General features: G+C 39.7%; 1 protein-coding gene across 23 annotated transcripts in view; it reads right to left on the reverse strand.

Annotated features, from left to right (window-relative positions):
• Stacl (SH3 and cysteine-rich domain-containing protein) overlaps nucleotides 1-21,192 on the reverse strand; it is a 182,620-nt gene that overhangs the window by 102,576 nt on the left and 58,852 nt on the right. For all 23 annotated transcript variants that reach the window (XM_089736870.1, XM_089736868.1, XM_089736866.1 and 20 more), the window contains one exon: nucleotides 15,238-15,346. In XM_089736870.1, coding sequence (XP_089592996.1) covers nucleotides 15,238-15,346 — 109 coding nt within the window. The remainder of the gene's footprint in view (nucleotides 1-15,237; nucleotides 15,347-21,192) is intronic.

Consider the following 21,192-nt stretch of genomic DNA (forward strand, 5'->3'; position numbering starts at 1 on the left):
TTTGTAATTGTCTTGGAAGTCTCGAGGTGGATTCTTTGATTTCTTCCATTATCTAAGGTCGACTCTTTTTCTCCTTAGGTGAAAGGATATTCTACTCTATGTTGTCTGCGTTTGATGTGATTACTTTATGTCACTTTTTTGTAATACATAGGTTTTGTCTCAATATTTGCTTTGTTAGTTATCAAGCGTATGGTGTGTATAACCATTTTTCTGAAAGAATGTTCTTTTTTTTTTCCTACCTAAGCTGATAGCCTTGAGAGGCTATATCAGCATCGCCTTAACTAGCAGGTGAGCTCACGTGGCTCAAACCTGATGACGTTGCTAACACGAACCCTAGTAAGAGCCGTGCTTCGCAGAATCTAATACCGGATCGGAAACGCGGCCCACTGAGAAGATCCGGCGAGAAACTCAGTGGGCTGTGTCCGAGGGTTAATTTACTCGTCGAGTCGTTCGTCGCAAGCGACGGGTTCGACGAGAACGGCGACCGGTGCTTGAGGTACCTAAAAGCACCGTTAGTGGATCGGGAGGATCCGAAATGACGTGTAACATCGGACCTGCGATTACATGAGTAGAAATAGAGAGATTTAAATTTGAAATAAATTTAACTGCTTAAGAATTTCAATTGGAACGAGTTTCTCCTTAGTTTGTAATACGATAAATATTTGTCACTATTAAAGCTTAAGACTAGGGCTATTTTTGACTAGGACTTTTAAAGGTTGGGTATCATTTTTTTAAGCTCTTCAAGCACCGGTCACCGTCCTTCAGATTGTTGAACTCAAACTCGTCTGCACTGCGTTCGCGCGTCGACTCCGACGCTGTTAGTCGAAGCCGACGTGCGAAATAGCCCATAGACACAACCCACTGAGTTTCTCGGCGGATCTTCTCAGTGGATCGCAATTCCGATCCAGTAGTAGATTCTGCGAAGCACGGCTCTTGCTGGGGCTAGTGTTAGCGATTCTCTCAGGTTGAGCCCGTGAGCTCACCTACCTGTCCGTGGGAAGTTGGAATAGCCTCTTCTTAGACTACCAACGATTAGGTAGGAGGAAAAAAAGAACTTTTTCATCACGAAAAATCCAAAGTTTATTCGTGATGGGGTCGGTTTATGCGTTTTTCCTGATCGGCTTTATTAAGTACGCACTTTTCAAGTTTTTAGTTTTAAGTAGTCCTAAGCAAAACAACATCCGAAGAAGTTCAGAAGACCTACAACAAAAAAGCAACCAATTTCAACATATAAATTTACTAGTTTTAAAATATTTTTTAAATTGGTACTATATAATACTCGCCACATAATTTAATTAAAATAACAAGTAGTAAGAATCGGCAATTCAACAATTTAGTTGATATTAGTAAACAAACAAAAGCAACCAAAGGATGTTGTAATATTTGCAGATGTGGTTTGAAAATCGATTGAAATCTAATTTACGTCACGAACATCGCTTGCAAATTTGAATGTCAAGGAGCGACATCAGGCGACACTATCCAGTTCATTTTACGCGTGAATATGGAATATTTTGTTGGAAATGCAGTCTCTTGAATTTGAAAGTATTTAAATTTCAATATCAATTAATACAGATCTTAGCTGTGACATGATAGTATTTTGTAGCAGTAGGAATGTGTCCATGTATACATATACAAAGTCAGATATTATGTACACATATAGACTAATTCATGACGTAAATTTTATATTAAAAAACTCCTCGCAATTCATTTCGAATTTGAATTACATTTTTTTTTCCGAAAGACTTGGACGTTCTGAAATGCAGTTTCTATTTTTAATTCAATTATCAAAATATAATCATAAAAAAGATTAAGGGACAAAAATATATTTCGGAATTTTAAGTGTTTACAAAAGTACATCTTCAATAGTTATTAGTGGGAATAGGTGATATTATATGTATTGTGCATTCAGTCACATAATTTGAATAGGTATTATACAAAAAGTAATTGTATTATATAAAAATATTATAATGGATATTTTAACGTACATAATATAACGTTCTCCCAGAAATTGCTTGATTTGTTTTTTATTGTGATTTAGTGATGTTACAGAAACGTGAACACGAGAAACCGAATGCTTATGATGTTCTTTTAATTTTGATCAATGGATATTATGTTCGCATACCGGTATTGTATCTAAGCTCTTACAAAAATACTTCTGAATGTGAAAGTAAACAATTCTAACAACGTTTTAATTGAAAAAAACAGTCGACTTGGTTAGTCAAACTTCACGTCATTATGTCACGTAAAAAGAAGTTTACAGACTGGACAATTATAATTACAGTATTTGTCATATTAAAATCAGAGTGAAATGATTGCTTTGAAATGTTTTTTTGCGAATATTTTTTGTTGCATAGGCTAGTGATAGTAGTTTAGGGCTGGTTTTGATTCGTTACAAGAATCCATAGAAATAACAATTAATGGCTTCACCTGATACATGTGGCTGAAGTTTAAATCGTATGCCATATGTACTTGCTGTCACACTCACTTCATCGCATCACTTCTTTACGGGTAGCATTGTAATTATCCCAGCGAGCTTACAATGTGTCTTACCACCAGTAAAATTACATTTAATTATGAGTTAATGTATCATAAAATCTATCTTATAAATGAATTCCTGTTCGTTAGTCTCGCTAAAACTCGAGAACGGCTGGACCGATTTGGCTAATTTTGGTCTTGAATTATTTGTGGAAGTCCAGAGAAGGTTTAAAAGTTAGATTAATATGAAAATGCTCGGAATGTAACAAAAATAACAATTTTGTTTTACCTTTGATATGTCCCCCGTCGAACGGATTGCTTTTGTTTGTTTTAAGTTTATTTTATACAAAATTTAGGTATTTTATTGTATCTATTGGGGCACTACGAAGTCTGCCGAGTCAACTAGTAACTAATATAAATAAATAATAATAATATATTGTAGTACTAGGGCCATGTACCATAAATTCCCATAAAGGATTTTAGGACATTTTTTTATCGAGACTCCTTTTTCAATTCAAATTATGAGACAGTCTTATACGTTTGTCAGTTAATTTATTACAGAAATAGGCATCAACAGAATATAGCTACATTAATCCTGCAGTAGATCTAAAGACCTCGTCGGGCAGATATCTTACACTGACAACGACGAATGCGCGTCATTAATGTAAGATTATTGGATCGATCAGTGAAAGCTGGAGATGTAACTCGAAGTTATTACCGTTTTATGCCTGTGTCAGATTCCACATGAATATACAATTCGTAGCTTTAGTAGTATTATATAATTGAACGGCGCATGTACTATGTATAGTGATTTCAACTTAAATACATGCCATCTAATAAACGACATTAGCCACATCTTACATGATCGGAAAACATGCTTATATCATATATTAATTTTTACAATGTCAAGTATTCCACGTTCGTCACTTTTTAAGCTAACTCCGAGCCACATCTGAACACTTAAATATTCATATTTGGCGATGTATAAATATATCAACTATTCAAACCCAGCCCATTTTGGTAGCTGATCTTTGCTTTGATCGTTACAAAACTTCACAGGATCGCGTTAGGCTAATATGTTTTTCGATCAGGTAAGGTTGTTGGCATGTTTGATTTTTTGATTGTTAGGATGTTCGTGGAGAAAACTCATCGTATATTGTACAATATACGGTAAAAAGATATAGTCCAACATTTTGAACTAGAAGACACGAGCTCTTGACGGTTAAAACAGTAACAATTATAGTCACACACTCGTTCAGATTATACGCCCTATCAAGTACTGTGGGAAGTTCTAGTGTAACTAAAAGAAAATTAAATCATAAAATTATCACATAAATTATGTAATTAGCAATTCAAGTAGGCAAGTATTATTCGTGTTCACAAACAGAATAGTGGTCTCGGTTCCTATCTAACATTAATTAGTAAATACTTAATATTTGATATCAAAACATAAGAGCTTGTTCCGCATTACTATGAGCACATCCCAGCGGAGCTTTAATCAACTTTAGGAGGCCAGCTCATAAAGTTAATCAACAAAATTTTGGCATGTTCATTATAATATAAAATGTTTTCCTACAAGTCAAATTACGTTACATTACTTAATTTTATTTTATGTCTAAATAGTTTTTTTTTGTCGTATTACTATTCATAATATAGCATCAAGCTTAAAATTAAAATTTACCACATTATATCGGCTCAAATTTACATTTAATTGTTACATTTCTTTACTCGTGCTGCAAATATCAGACCCACAGGAAGTTCTCCACTTTTTGGTACTGTTATTACCACTGTTACAATATGATAAAACTACAAAAATATATTAATCCAATGTTGTTATAAAAATTAACAAATAACCCTGGATTTTTAAACAGGTCTTCAAACCACATTTCTGTTTAGTAAAGTTCTTCGTTTTTATTGAAATGCATTTTACAATAGATACTCTTTTTGATCTCATTACAATAATATCTTATCTAAATTTCTTATTACACGACGTTTATATTCGAAACGCTGTCAAGTACAGTTTATTGGTGTCTCCAAAGTTTCAAAGAAATAAACATATCGCCCTAATCCGACAGTTTTAGGGCGGTTCTCCAGGGGAAAGGTAACCGAATTTTATTGAGAATCGTAGGAGATAAATTTATAAAGGCAACATTGAGTACCTAACTTCAAAGACAAACGATTGGTGTATTCCTTTGAATAAATATACCTTTCGCTCGTTTATTTTACTAAGAATTCGTTCCATACCGTACCTACACCTATTTAAATGAAAGTAAAATATAAATAATGGTTGTTTAATTTCTATAGCTGCTTGAGTATCCAAATGTTCTAATACAAATGACATTCAAAATATTATTTATATATACACTTTTTTTTTTATTGCTTAGATGGATGGACGAGCTCACAGCCCACCTGGTGTTAAGTGGTTACTGGAGCCAATAGACGTCTACAACGTAAATGCGTCACCCATCTCGAGATATAAGTTCTAAGGTCTCAGTATAGTTACAACGGCTACCCCCACCCTTCCAACCGAAACGCATTACTGCTTCACCGCGGAAATAGGCAGGGTGGTGGTACCTACCCATGCGGACTCCCAAGAGGTCCTACCACCAGTGAAAATATATATACACTACGTAATTAAAAACTGAAAGATTCGTTTATATACGATGATGATATTTAAAGTGGATATGGAGTTCTTGAGTGGAGAACGCACGCACATCGACAAATGTAATTTGGGCTGTTCCCGCGGATATGTGGTGCGGTGCCTTGGGAAGGGTGGCCGGTAAGAAATGCTTAAGGAAAGTCGAAGATCGAGTTCACTGATGTAAATTTTGAGAGGCCAATATCAAACCGGTGACGATTATAGGCTGATGTTGATGGGCAGGTAGTGATGCTTTAGGTTCAGGTAAAAAGTTGACCAAAATTTTTTGTTTTTCTAATTATTTATTTATTTAACTTCATGCACAAAGATACAATGGCGGATTTAATGACTGAGGCATTCTCTACCAGTCAATCAAGGTTGGTGAAGAGAATCATGTGGTAGGTGCATTACTTGTTACGAAAATAACAAAATTGATGATAATATTACGTACATATACAAACACATATACGGCATACATATACGGCATATATCACATACAACAACGTACACAATATTATATCATGATAATAATATAAAACTTACACATATTATATGAATATATAATCACAACGTACACAATATTATATCATGATAATAATATAAAACTTACACATATTATATGAATATATAATCACCATCAAGTTATAACCATATACACATTTATACACAATTATAACAACATATAATTACTTGTTTAAAAAAATGTTTTCGTTCGTTCTTTACACAAAAACCAAGAAACCTGATGTTTAAAATAACTTTACTTGATAATTGTTTATGTTATCTCGAAACAACGGCAAAAACCGGGGAAGTATTACTACTGAAGCTACCATTGTACAGTAGGTGGATAGACTACTCCTTATCGAGCTCACCGACACCAGAAAGCCAATACGTCGAGTAATTGAAGAGATGAGAACGTAAACTTAATTATAATGTGGTAACAGTTTCGCTCTAAGCGTGAATGCATGAGCACTGAGGAGGAGAATTGGTGGCGATACCTATGCAGTCTTTCATTAAATCTGTTTAATTTCTCACACGTTACTTCTACATCTTACAAGTCGGTCATGTGTTAAATTTGATATCTTATTGCCTTGATAGGTAAACGAGCTTCCTGTCCACTATTTTTGTTAAATATCATGTTTTGATTTGTTAAAGTAAAATCGAAGTGTACGAATAATAACAACTGGAGCGAATAATATACACGTGTTTGCTCTCAAAACGCATTCTGCAAAGGAAAATTTCCCAAATCAGCATTTAATTTGATTTCTTGCTAATAGTATATCGTTTTTCCCTTAGATTCAGCATTTTTTTAGATTTCATGTTAAATCGATGTAATTCAAATTCAAATTTTCAAAAAGTTTCTGGAAGCTGTCGCGAACATAGTTTTGCTAATCTGTTACTGGTGGTAGGACCTCTTGTGAGTCCGCGCGTGAAGCAGTAATGTGTATCGGTTTGAAGGTTGGGGCAGCCGTTGTAACTATACTGAGATCCTTAGAACTTATATGTCAAGGTGGGTGGCGCATTAACGTTGTAGATGTCTATGGGCTCCAGTAACCACTTAACACCAGGTGGGCTGTGAGCTCGTCCACCCATCTAAGCAATAATAAAAAAAAAACTGTATAAAGTTTGGAAAATCTTAATACGTGGATTTTAATGAAGACAGTTTAGCGCTTGAAGAAGATTTAGTCAAGTGCTTGCAATATGCCATACTGCCAGTTAATGCATTATATTGGCAGAATACTCAGAGAACGCTGCTCCCCATTTGCCGGTAAATTCCTTATTCGCCGTCTATGATACCTATAGGAAAAGCAAACCTGGTGCTTTGCTAGGCCGTCACAACAGAGTCAAATTTGTACAAAAAGAATGTTGCATGCTTATATGCTACAGTTTCCGGACCACGATATCACTCATGGCTGCTCGATCGATACGCGAACACCTTGCCTTTGACATGCTAGGCTAAAGATAAGCTATTCCAGATTCAAAGCGAAACCGTACTAATATCATGTTAAATAATGTTTATAATTTTTTTTATGCATAGTATGGTAAGTACTTTAAAACCTATTAGATTGAAGACAAGATTCGATCAAAATATGTCGCTAACATTCTAATACAAACTAAGTACCGTTTGTATATGAATGATTGGGCCCATTTCAGAATAAACAAGCTTCTCAAGAAATAAGGGATACAAAGGACAGCGAAGCAATCTAATAAAATGTTTCAAGTTTTTTTTTTTTTTTTTTTTTTTTTTTTTTTATGATTGAAGGATTACTGGTGGCCCGGAGGCCTTTCCAGTTTCACCAGGACAGGTGGGCGAGCAAAGGCTCAGCCAGGAGGGGTGGGATTTGCTAACAGCTACCCGAGCGCCTCCGAAGGAGACCTAACAGCTCAAGAGCAGCTGCTTCGCGAATGAATCTACTACCGGATCGGAATCGCGACCCGCTGAGAAGATCCGGCGAGAAACTCAGCGAGCTGATTCATGGGTTAGGTTGCACGGCGAACTCTTTGTCGAGTTCGACGAGTACGGTTACCGAGGTCCCTAAGCCTGCCCCTAGAGCTGAAGGCGTCTAGTGCAAAGGTTATTGGATCTGAGGGATCCGTAAGGACGTGTCTAGGGCGTCGACGGTGATCAGGATTCGGGGAGTAGTCAGCGGCGGCTACGATAAGGCGATTATCATGACGCATAGCCTTATCGAAGTACCGTTCCGACGCTGACTTCATGTATTTCTGGATAGATTCGAGGCCCAGGTCGTCGTGTAGGTCAACGTTCCTCACGAACCACGGAGCTCCGACGGCTAACCTGCAAAAGCGGGATTGTAGAGATTGAAGGGTGTCTATGTGTGTGCGGGCCGCGTGAGCGAACACCACACTCGCGTAAGTCATGACGGGCCTTATGCAAGTTTTGTAAAGTGTCACCTTGTTCCGAAGGGACATTTTACTCCGCTTACAGATCATGGGGTAGAGTCTACCGAGAATAAACGCGGCACGGTCACGGACTGATTTTATATGCGGGCGGAATGTCATCGATGCATCCAGGGTAACGCCCAGGTACTTGACCTTCCTGGCCCAGGGTATGGATTGACTAAAGAGAGTAATCGGGGGTGTGAGATTCCTCCTCCTAATACGGGAGGAAATCCGTGTGGAGCTTCCCCTCTGAAATAGCACCGCAGTACTTTTCGCTGGGTTGATGTCTATGCGCCATTTTCGGAACCACTGTCCTAGGGCTAGGGCTGCGCTCTGAAGCTTCTTCGCGATTAGGGACTTGTTTCTACTGGAATAGTAAACAGTCGTGTCGTCGGCAAATAAAGCTAAATGGGTCGGCGGCGACCGGGGAATATCGTTAACGAATAAGCTAAATAGGAGGGGTGAGAGGACAGAGCCTTGCGGGACTCCAGCTGTGAGAGGTCGTGGGGAGGAGCGGGTTCCCTCGACTCGATATCGAAAAGAGCGGTTCGACAAGAAGTCCCGTATGATGAGCACGAGACTATCCGGCACGCCCATGTTGAATAGTTTGAAAATCAAACCGTTGTGCCAGACTTTGTCGAACGCTTTTGCGACGTCGAAGAAGAGAGCTCCCGTGTATAACGGTTTTGGTCGATTAAGCCCCACAAGAATGTGCTCCGTGAGGCGGTGCACCTGTTGAACGCATGAGTGATTTGTACGGAATCCGAATTGTTCATCGATGAAAATGCCCTTGGATGAGACGAAGTCTCTGAGGCGTTTGTAGAGCAGACGCTCATACAGTTTGCCTAGAGACATGAGGAGACTAATCGGGCGGTAGCTCGTCGGATGATTTTTTGGTTTACCGGGTTTATGTATGCCGATAACGTCCGCTTCTTTCCACACCGCGGGAAAGATACAGTTCGCCATAGCGGCATTGAAAATAGATGCCAACATCACGATGAGTTGGACGGGTAGAAGTTTAATAACGCGGTTGGATATACCGTCGGAACCGGGAGCCTTGCGAGGACGTAGGTCTTTGATCAAGTCTTTAACTTCCATCGGGGTGACGGGTGGTAACGCGTCCGAGGGTGGCAAGGAGACTCTGCGTTCTACCTCACTGTCTACTAATTCTACATGAACAGGGTCCACGGATTGAGTGCTGGGCGTGCACTGGGTTTGCAATGTATCGGCCAGCAGCTCTGCTTTTTCATCATCATCGAACGCCGCGAGTCGGCCTGAGGGGCCTACGAGGGGGGGCATAGTTACTACCGTATCCGATTTGAGAGTACGAGCTAAGCGGTAGTAAGACCTTTGAGAGGGCGCGAGTCTTTCTAAGAAATCAGACCATCTGGCATCTCGGACTTCGGCGATGCGAGACTTTACGTCGCGTTGTAGGGCACGCATTCGAATTCGATTTTCCGCGGTAGGATACCTGTCGTAGGCGCGTATCGAAGCGTTCTTAGCTCTAAGGAGTTCCCTAATATCGTCGGACAATTTGAAGCGGTGAAGGAAGTCCTCCGCTACAACTTGTTTCGATGACCTATCTAATGTCGAGGTGATGTGTGACGTTAAGATGTCTATGGCTTCAGCGGTATCCTGAGGAGACGGGGTAGAGTCCGGGCTAAACGGGAGCGATGGTGGATCAGATTCAGCCAGGCTGATGCCCAGCGTGTGCCAATCCACCACAGTCCTCGTGACGGGAACGGAATCGGGAGCGCGACCGAGCTTCATAACGACGGGACGGTGGTCTGAATCTAACTCTGAAACTACTTCGATCGAGTGTAAGCGCAGAGTTACGTTTTTTAATAACGCTATGTCGAGTATATCCGGGCGATGCGCGATATTTAGCGGGTAGTGAGTCGGGGTTAGCGGAGCGACGATATCGAAGGCGAGATCATCGACTAACGCGTCAAGCCGCCTGCCATTCGGGGTTGTAGTGTGTGAGTTCCACCTGATGTGTTTACAATTTAGGTCGCCCGCCAGAATGACAGAGCTCCCCATGCCGAGCAGCGCCTCGATATCACTGCTTAGAACGATCTTATCCGGTGGAAGATAAACGGACGCGATAACGATCGGCGCGTGTCCCGTCAGTGAGATTCGGCACACTGATGCTTCGATATTAGCGAGCGCGGGAGGATCGAGCGGGACGCAATGCAGGGCTCTTCTATAGTAAATGACGGTACCACCACCACGAGCAGAGAGCCTGTCGTTCCTGACCATGTTATAGTTCGCGATTTTAGGGTCACGGCGCGCGGGCTTAAGTAGGGTCTCCTGCACTAAAAAGATATCAATTTGATGGTCACGCAAAAAGTCAGAAACCTGATCACGTTGATTTGCGAGACCGTAAGCGTTAAAAAATCCTATCGTTACGGATAGGGGCTTTATTCTACTTATATACGCCATTGATTACCGGCGGAGTGAGGGGAGGACGTACGTATTTAATGACGCGTATACGTCGGCGTATTCTTGCACAACGGCGATAAAGTGTTGTGCAGTGGAGGCAGCGCGAATGGCGTCGCCCAAAGCGTTAACGCGCTCAAAGTTGATCGACTGAAAGAAGTCGATCGCTAAAGCGAGATTGTCGGACGCGGTCGGAGGGCAAGTCGCGGGAGAGGGACGAGTCGCGGGGGCGGGACGAATCGCGGAGGAAGGAGTTGTAGCCGTGTTCGTGTACGGCAGCGGTTTCGCCCAGGCCGAGACACTGGGCACCGGCGCCGGAACGAACGCTGGCTTAGCCTGCGACACAGAGGGTGCCGAAGCTTTGATGTCTGGGCCGGAAGCTCGGAGGCGGTTTTGGCGGGCGACGCGTCGATTTATTTTAGGGGCTCGGGGGCATCCGCGGTAATTTGCGGGGTGACCCTGTGTTCGACACAGGACGCAGCTAGGCGGTTCCGTCGCGGTTTTTTGATCGCGAGTGCATAGGGCCGTGGCGTGATCGCCTAAGCACTTGACGCATCGGGGGCGCGCGTGACAGTTACGGGAAGAATGCCCGTATAATTGGCAGTTATGGCACTGGCTAGGTGTGCCTTTCTTGTGTGGGGTTTCGACTGCGATTCCGGAAAGGCTACAGACCGTTCGGATGTTGAATATTTGCTTACCCTCGGGGGTAGGCTGGAGGGCGACGAGAACCATATTATATGGCTCCCTTCCGCGGCCTGTATGCATGCGGTGTACGGAGTTAACCGGTAGGCCTTGTTCGAGAAGGTCGGCCTTAACGAGCTCGGCATCCAACTCTTTAGGGATGCCACGTATAACGGCACGGAGTTCGCGCTCCTCCTGGAGCGTATACGTGTGGAAACTTATACGCTCCTTACGGAGGTAAGAAGAGAGGGCCCTATGGTCGTCGGGTGTTCGAACCTTAATTTGAATGCCGTTCGCGAGGTTACGGGCATTCGTGAAATTGATATTTTTGGCCTTAAGGGCCAGGGAAACTCGTTCCCAAGCTGCCTTCTCTTGAAGGATTACCGGGGGAGGGGTCTGGGTTTTATTTTGTGCCACCGGACGCGGCGACGGAGTGGCACGGGCTGGAGGCGCAACGGGAGTCTGAGGGCGGGGGCGCGACGCGTTCGCGGCTTTGCTAATTTTAGCGGCCGCGGGAGCTCGAGACTCCGCGGCACGCTTCTTACCCTTTTGCACCAGGGTGAATCCATCTGTCGATGAGGCGGGGGCGAGGTCGACCTCCATCTCCGAGTCAGAGTCGGAGGACGAGGAGGCGGGCGCAGGTGACCTACGAGTAGGTGTTTTGGAGGGTGCGACGGAGGCCGCGGATGATCGCGCTGCTGGAACGGTGACCACGGCGGACGACGCAGCAGTTTTACTCGCCAGTATAGGCGACGCGGGAACGGCAGGCACGACGGAGGCTGCGGTGCTCGATGCAGAAGCTTTGCACGCAGGTACAGGCGACGCAGGAGCAGCGAGCTCGGCGGAGTCCACGAGAGGGCTCGCGGTGTGATCGGCCTTGAAGGCCTGAAACTCGGAAGTGAGCTTTGGGTAGCGAAGCCGGAGAAATTCCGCAAATACAGCGTCCATGATGGCTACGTGCCCAGGTGGTAGCCCCACCTGGGTCTTAGAAAACACTCGCCTTGCGGCGAGGCCCCAACTTCTCGGACCTCAGCGGTTCTATTGAACACAGGTGGCGATGCGGCACGATAACTACAGGACAAAGAACAAAACACAACAAAACGGAAATAACAAAAAGAAACAAAACAATTAAACACTTCCAGGAAGACAGTTTGTCGGCAGATGTACCACGAACACAGAAATAACAAAAGGAAACAAAACAATTAAAAACTTCCAGAAAAAAAACACTTGGTCGGCAGATGTACCACGAACACAGGCCGCGCGAACAATGGCCGGGCTAACAAAAGCCGGGCGAACAAAGGCCGGGCAATCGAGTGGTCGATGAGCACGTCCGCACGTGACGGGTGCCTCTATCGGAATGGAAATGTTTCAAGTCTGAGCCGCAAACGCGCTTTTACAAAACCGTAGTTTCCCAGCGAGTCTCATACCAAAAGCTAACGAGTAATTGCCCTTAACGATCCTACTTCCCGGGAGAATGAACTCTTCCTTTTATTTGCACATTATTGTGCAGTTAAGGGCTTTAAGAACTGGTTTTTGTGACAAAATTAGCTATGTTCTCTTAGTGAGGTGCTTTTGGCAAGAAAATCACCGAGCGCTTATTCTCGTTTATAAATCAATATCTATACTAATATTATAAAGAGGAAAGATTTGTTTGTTTGTTTGTTTCGAATAGGCTCCGAAACTACTGGACCGATTTGAAAAATTATTTTTCCATTAGAAGCCGACATTGTCCCTGATGAACATAGGCTACTTTTTTAATTTTTTTTTTAAATATTTTTTTTTGTTTCATGTGTATTTTAATGTTTCCGAAGCGAAGCGAGGGCGGGTTGCTAGTACTTAAATAAAGGGCATATTAATAACGGGCAAAATACAATATTATCGAACAGCTGCTTGCAAATGTGTTGTTTACGACAAATTTAACTAGACAGTTGACCAACGTCGGAGATATTATTTATGTAAATTCATTGTTTAAAAATAAACAAGAATGAATTTGTTACACGGTCACGAGTCATCAATACATTATTATAGGGCTTTATGCAGAAAACGCATCCTGCTTTGCTTAGACAACCGAAAACTAAAGCAATAAACGTGTATATTATTCAGAAAGATGTTGATCTTCTGACGTTTTACTAATGTTGTCAGGTCTCTGTAGCACACAAGAAAAACATTTGTCGTTTCATCTTTTATTCAATTCTCTCTTGTGGTTGGTAAAGGTTATTGTTACGAATTTAGAAGATAATGTAAACCTAAAAAGTAGCCGCGAGCCACACAAAATAATCACGATAGGCATTATTGTTCACTCTGTATACGAAATTGTTTTTTTTTTATGAATAAAGTATTAATGGTGGCCCGGAGGCCTTTCTAGTTTCACCAGAACAGGTGGTCGAGTACAGGCTCAGCCAGGAGGATTGGGATTTGCTAACGGCTGCCCGAGCCTCACCGAAGGAAATCTAACAGCTCAAGAGCTGCTGCTTTGCAAATCCATGCGTATATATCGGATCGGAACCGCGATGCGCTGAGAAGATCCGACGAGAAACTTAGCGGGCTCATGTAAGGGTTATACGCAATGTATGGTGGGGCCCACGACCCTACACCGCAAAATAAATTTTTAGAATAATACAATATTGTTGTATATTTTTTAATTGCTAAGATGGGTAGACGAACTCACGGCCCACTTGGTGTTAAGTGGTCACCGGAGCCCATAGACATTACCAACGTCAATGCCGCGGCCCATCTTGAGACATGAGTTCTAAGTCTTCGTTTTTACAGTACAACGGCTGTCTCTTTAAAACAAAACACATTACTGCTCTTTCCTTACCTAATCGCTGGCAGCCCAAAGAGCTATTCTATTATACTGGAAGAGCTAGCTAACACTAACCCTAGCAAGAGCATTGGTTCGTTGAATCTACCACCGGATCCAAATCCGCATGTTAGGCAGGACGGTAGTACTTACCTGTGCGGTATCACAAGGGGCGGTACCACCAGTAAATAAAACAGTATTATTTGGGTAAGGGTGACTTTAATGTCGCTCTATAGTATTTTACTCTATTTAAAACTGTAATTTAAGCGGAAAAAATTCACCATAATCGAAATGTTTCTGTACAGATCCAAACGACAAATTCAATGAACTGTAATATTCCAGTTCGCGTATTAATATTGCACCTGATAAGATAACAAGAAAGGTGAGGCAGACAGATGTGCTAACACGGTAAGGGGATAAGCTTATTACTTCAGTCTGTTGGAGGAAAACTTATTAAATGTGCATGTTTGCATTAAAGATTAAAACTCATATTACTTGCTGCCTAAACAATATTTTTTGATAGGAAATATATTTCATCTCGATAGTATTATAATAAAAACATATGTCATTTAAAAAAGAAAAACTGCCTACATTTTTAATCGATTACAATTTGAATACGATTAGTAATGGATAATGTTCAAAAATTTTGTCATTGCGGTGAGCATTGTTTCACCACAAATTCTCTATTATTAATAAATATTTCTGTTATTCGATTCATTAATATTTATATCTGTTTTTTTGAATAATTGATTGATTGTTTGATTTTATTCGATGAAATCGTAATAGTAAACTTTGTTATCAACTTCTACTTGTACTTTCCTACCAAACTGGTGAAGCTGGGTTAGCCCCGCCACGCTACCAATGATCGAGTAGGGAAAAGAATGGAAAATTAGTACAGAATAGATTATAGAAGTATTTTTATGCTATGTTACAATCAAAATTAAATCCATCCGATCACTTTTAGGATAAACTGCAGAATATTGTGGACGGAAATAATATGCACACTACGGCTCGGATTAATTAAGACATTATTATTTTACGGAATGTTTTTTATTAAATTCACAGACCATTCAATTTTAACGCGTCAGTGAGATCGTTTGTTTTTAAATATTTACGTTTTAAGCATTTCATATAACACTTTTTATAAAACCCTATTAAATATATTGTTTAGTGAAAGAAGCTCGGCTTTTTCCTAAATTTCGTTACGAAAACGGATAATGTTGTGTTCTCCTCAGAATCGTTCAAATAAGTTTTCATGAAGCGTGTCTCGAGAATCAAGATTTATTTATTTTTAATGAGCACTCACCTCTCCTTTCTGAGTTCGCTGTTCCGTTTGCGGAAGTTGGCAACGAGTATCTGGAGCTCGGAGGAATGCCGCTCATACAGCTGTGACAGTTGCGTCGTAAAGTCCGACACTGGAAAAAACATAAACATTAATTTTGTTAAACATTAACTAAAGAGCCGATTTAAATTACGAAATACATGAACGGTTTAATATATAATGTATATATATAATTTAATTCTTTTATAGTTTTGGAACGAATGATTTTAAAGTTTTGGAACGGATGCGGAGGGGTACCCTAACCGGGAAAAAAAGTCCGTAACGTAAGATTTTTATTAGTAATGCACATAGTGTACGACTTAACTTTGTAATAGCGTACAAAAAATAGCATATTTTTTTATTATATATTTTTTATAAATCATTGTGAATAAAACAAAGTTGATAACTTTGTAAAGTCGTTTTTTTATCAATTAAAAAATCATAATAAAAAAGGTATACCCGAATAATTATTTTCTGTATACCTCGAATAGAACTTAAAATTAATATTTTTATAATAAGGAACTTCGTTCCTATCCGGTGTCCCACGACACCGCACATCTTTTTTTAAGGATCCGATTTAAATTACAAAATACATGGAAGGTTTAATATATCTATATAACTAGTCAGGTCATAAGTATTGTCACACAGTAAAAACTTTTCTTTTAGAATGCTGGCCACAAATTTTTTTATTGAATTCGAATTTAGAATTGTTCATGAAAATAAAAATGTATACTTTTAGAATTTTACTCATTTTTAAATATGGAGTGGACGCTTAAAGAAGACCGTGTTGCAGTTATTGCGTTGCATCATTGCGGTTACGGGCCAATTCAAATTTTTAACATACTGAAAAATTTGAATATAACCAAAAGATTCGTTTATCGTGCCATCAAACGATACAATGAAGACTCTAGTGTAGATGACAGTTCAAGAAGTGGTCGTCCTCGGTCTGTTAGGACTCCAGCAGTGATAAAAGCTGTGAAGGCGCGAATTCAAAGAAATCCCAAACGTAAGCAGAAACTGTTGGCCCTTCAGATGGGGTTAAGCAGAACCACGGTGAAAAGGGTGTTAAATGAAGACTTAGGGCTTCGGGCATATCGAAGAAAAACAGGACATCGTTTGAATGCTCATCTAATGGACCTGAGACTGAAGAGATGCCGCGCTTTGTTGAAGCGAAAAAATTTTTACCGTAGAAGAGAGCTACAACAAACAAAATGATAAGGTGTACGCACACAGTAGTGAAGAAGCGAGCAACCGTATTCCGCGTGTCCAACGAGGTCATTTTCCATCCTCACTCATGGTATGGTTGGGAGTTTCTTATTGGGGCTTAACAGAGGTACATTTTTGTGAGAAAGGTGTAAAAACGAATGCAGTTGTGTATCAAAATACAGTCCTGACGAACCTTGTGGAACCTGTTTCTCATACCATGTTCAATAACAGGCACTGGGTATTCCAACAAGATTCGGCGTCAGCTCATAGAGCGCAGAGCACACAAGACTGGCTGGCGGCGCGTGAAATCGACTTCATCCGGCACGAAGACTGACCCTCCTCCAGTCCAGATTTGAATCCGTTAGATTACAAGATATGGCAACACTTGGAGAAAAAGGCGTGCTCAAAGCCTCATCCCAATTTGGAGTCACTCAAGACATCCTTGATTAAGGCAGCCTCCGATATTGTCATGGACCTCGTTCGTGCTGCGATAGACGACTGGCCGCGCAGATTAAAGGCCTTTATTCAAAATCACGGAGGTCATTTTGAATAAACTTTAGTGTCATAAGAATCTATGTTTTGTTAAGTTCATTTTGGTATAAGAATGGTTACATAATGAATAAACTTGTTTCAATTATTTTACATTAAACATGTGACAGAATTTATGACCTGACTAGGTATATAAAAATAAATTGCTGTTCGTTAGTCTCGCTAAAACTCGAGAACGGCTGGACCGATTTGGCTAATTTTGGTCTTGAATTATTTGTGGAAGTCCAGAGAAGGTTTAAAAGGTAGATAAATATGAAAATGCTCGGAATTAAATAAATATAACAATTTTGTTTTTCCTTTGATGTGTCCCCCGTCGGACAGATTCTTTTTGTTTGTTTTAAGTTTATTTTATACAAAAGTCTTTTATTTATCGACTGAGGCACTAAGAAGTCTGCCGGGTCAGCTAGTATAGTTATATTTATTTATTTCAATTTTTTTCTTATCATTTTATACACAATACAGCATTTACGATGATAAGGGAGAAATTACCTATTTGTAATATACACACTATTGTAGTCACACTGAAGTCCATGGGCGACGGTAACCACTCACCATCAGGTGGGCTGTATGCTCGTTTGACTACAAGGGCAATAAAAAAAAACAAAAAAAAGGGCGTTAGCAATGCCAGGGGCACATTCATGCCGCTCCCTACCGGAATATTTTACTGTTTGAGTACCTATTTTCTGCACAATGTTGTCGCTGATTTGATTATTTCCAATTGCAAATAATTTCCACCCGTGATAATGATGTTTGAAACAACGCCGAAATATCGGAAACTCAATGTGATAATCATTGTAAGAATCTGTTAAATAATTACGTTTGTAACGAAAATAATTCAATTTTTAATATAAATATGAAATTGCTAATCTAGTATTAGTTACTTGATATTATTTTCAATAATTAAAAACCATATTAAATTTTTTCAGTTTAAATTGGTATGAACACGGAACATCATTATCTTCAATGTACATGTCTACACGTAATTCGACGAACGAAACTTATTGATTTGCGCTATAACATGGGAGGCACGATGTTCATTAGACAGAGTGCGTTCTTAAGCCTTCGAAGCTCATTAAGGACTTTTACATTCCCTGCACTCAGAAGCACGAACTTCGCATTTTAAACTTTCCGCGCGAATACTACTTTTAATACTTGTTAAATATCTTTGCCTATAAATTGAAGCCGTAATTTCTTTCAAAACGTGTGTTCGAAATTCGTGGGTAGTGTGTTTGATTGTATAGATTTTATGATTTTATAACCGAAAATTTGTGGAGATAGGTCAATGGTGCATACTGTTTTGAAATTGCTTAGTAGTGTATGTGTTATATTTACATTAAAATTGAGAATCCAACCTATTGTTTCTAGACGTGTGGCGGCATTCACGACCTAATGGACTTCGCCAGCCAAATAACACTGGGTAAATCGCGATCTAGTATCATACGTGTTAAAAATAATGTAAATCACGGTTTTCGCAATGTGGTATTACTGTTTTCTATTTTTGGCTGTCCCACCCTTTAAACCCAAACGCATTTACATAATTTTAAAACATAGATTCAAACTAGTGCGATTATTGATGCTTATACGAGTATAGAAATTCATAGTACCTAAATGTTGGATGCTAATTGAAATTGTTTGTTATATAAAACAATTTGTAGTTCATAAACAGTAAGTTTTCTGTTCTTTTTGTTCATATCAAGCTACAAATATTTGCCATTATTTAGATATTAAATACATTTATGTGCAATATTGCTGCACAAGATGCTATTTTAATTTGCAGCATCTACCTTTATAAATTATTCATTTACTCCTATGGAGTATGGCGCTATTGTTGAATAGGATTTTTTAAAACAATGTAAGCTTAATTAAATTCAAACATGGTAATTTTCAAATATATACATATGAAAAGAAGGGTAACTGAATAAATTAACATTTGTTTTGCACAAAATTATATTAATTGACCTAATATAACGAGTTTCGCGATTTCTTATATTCTGACTTCGTCATTTTTAGATTACTATTTGGGAAGTGTACTGTATAGTAAAAGAGGATTGAGGAGTTACTGCTGGCCCCTTCGTCGATGACACGGCTATCTACTTCGTGTAGGAAGAAGTCGCTATTGCATCGGCGACTCCAGATCGCAGCAGCCACCACGAGACACTGGTTCTGGAAGTGGCGCATTGACATCAACCCTACGAACAGCACAGCGGTGCTCTTTAAAAGGGGTCGCCTTCCTAATACCACTTTGAGTAGCCCACTCCCTAATAGATGCGTTAACACCTCCGCCGTTAGCTGCATCACTGTCTTTGGCCAGCCCATATCGTGGGCTTCGAAGGTCACCTTCGACATAGGGATGATATTCCAACCCCACATAAAAACGGTACGCGATCGTGTCGCCTTCATACTAGGACTTGATTGTTTGAGCTCCGAGAGCTCACACCTACATGCTGGGGTGAAGCTGAGATAGCCTCTCAAGGCAACAGCATAGACAGAAAAAAAAAATCTGGTTCAGAGGCCTTGGCAGCTTCACCAGGGCAGGTAGACGAGCAAAGGCTCAGCCAGGAGGGGTGTGATTTGCTAACAGTTGCCCGAGCGCCTTCAAAAGAGACCTAACAACTCAAGAGCAGCTGCTTCGCGAATGAATCTACTACCGGATCGGAATCGCGGCCCGCTGAGTAGATCCGACGTATAACACTTAAAAAGTGTATTTGATTTTAGTATGGAAAAGGTAGTTAAGTAGTTAGCATTAAAAAGCAGATTCGGCATACCGAACCGATAAAAGTCGAGATAAGGTTTTAAGATGATAGCAATTCGATAAAACCTAGCTTACAACTGTTATCAAGTTTGCGCCATCGGGAATGAGAATTCTCCAGCGCAATTCTTGCAAGACTTACACAATGAAACAAAAAAAAAAAGGAAGTTTCAACTAAGTTTGAGGCTCACCACGGCCAAACTCTTTTGAATACTTTATAAAGTTAAGGCGTTGCCTAAGTTTTCTTTCTAAAGTTGTATTAGTGGACTGATTTCCTTTAGTTTGGTAGCTGAAGTCGAACGAAAAGTTAAGATGGAGTTAGAACTTAGAACAATAAAACCAATCTAAGTTATAAAATCTTTAGTAATAAACTCATTAGAATCATATCTACAGAGACACACAATGAAACTTGAGTTTCTTTTTAACTGGAGCAATTGATAGTATTTAAAATAAAGCTAACGATATATTGATAATATTTTACTCAGGATATTAGTATACAAAAATAACATTGGATGTATGAACAAAGTTTTAGCGGTTAATGACATCTTATAAAGTGGAAATAACTTTGCTTTCCAATAAGGGACGAAACTAGAAGAAAGAATAAAAATTAACAAAAAAATAATTACTAGTCTGATGATACCTAAAGATCTCTGTCTAAAGATTTGTGTGGAAAGTCCGACCCCAACCTAGGGGTACTTACTTCTAACCACTTGTTTTCTTACTAAACAATTCTAGTTAATGTGTTGGGAACCCTAAATTTTTCCGTGAAATTCAATGTTTCTTTTTTTGTTTCATTTGATGAATAATTGACTAAACCTCCAGATTTCACGTAAAAGAGAAACCTGCATTATCATATTCCAAAATATTTTATTAATTTCTGCACTAGTATCATGAGAACGATAACTTAAGAAATTACGTATCGCATGTTCAATACTGAATTAATATAATATGATATGACTACGTAATTATCTAAGGTAATTCGCCGAATCCCTTGTATCGCTTCCTTGATTAATATAAATCTAAATATACGTAGTAAATATATGTAGGCCATAGTCCCGAACAATTTACACATCAATTAATATCTATTTATTGTATATTTTATTCTATATTTTCTATATTTTCTTTAATAGTGAATTTAGTAGGACACCGCCACATACCTGCTGTATCTTTTCCAGAATTTTTGTAAATTAAACGGTTATCTGAAAGAGATCGTTTTTAGCGATAAGTCACCGCCTATTGTACAAATGTATCTACTTGTTGATTGTTTTTTAATGTAAATTATATTTTGATGAGCAATAAAGTATATTATTTCTCCCTCTCTCTCTCTTTAGATAGAGAAACTAAATTAATAGTACTGAAAAGAAACAATTAAAACATCCTAACCATCAGCACGATTTCATGCCCAAGCTTGGTAATTGTTTACAAAAGCTTTTGAT

Source organism: Bombyx mandarina, chromosome 22, assembly GCF_030267445.1.
Source record: "Bombyx mandarina strain Sakado chromosome 22, ASM3026744v2".
Lineage (NCBI taxonomy): Eukaryota > Metazoa > Arthropoda > Insecta > Lepidoptera > Bombycidae > Bombyx > Bombyx mandarina.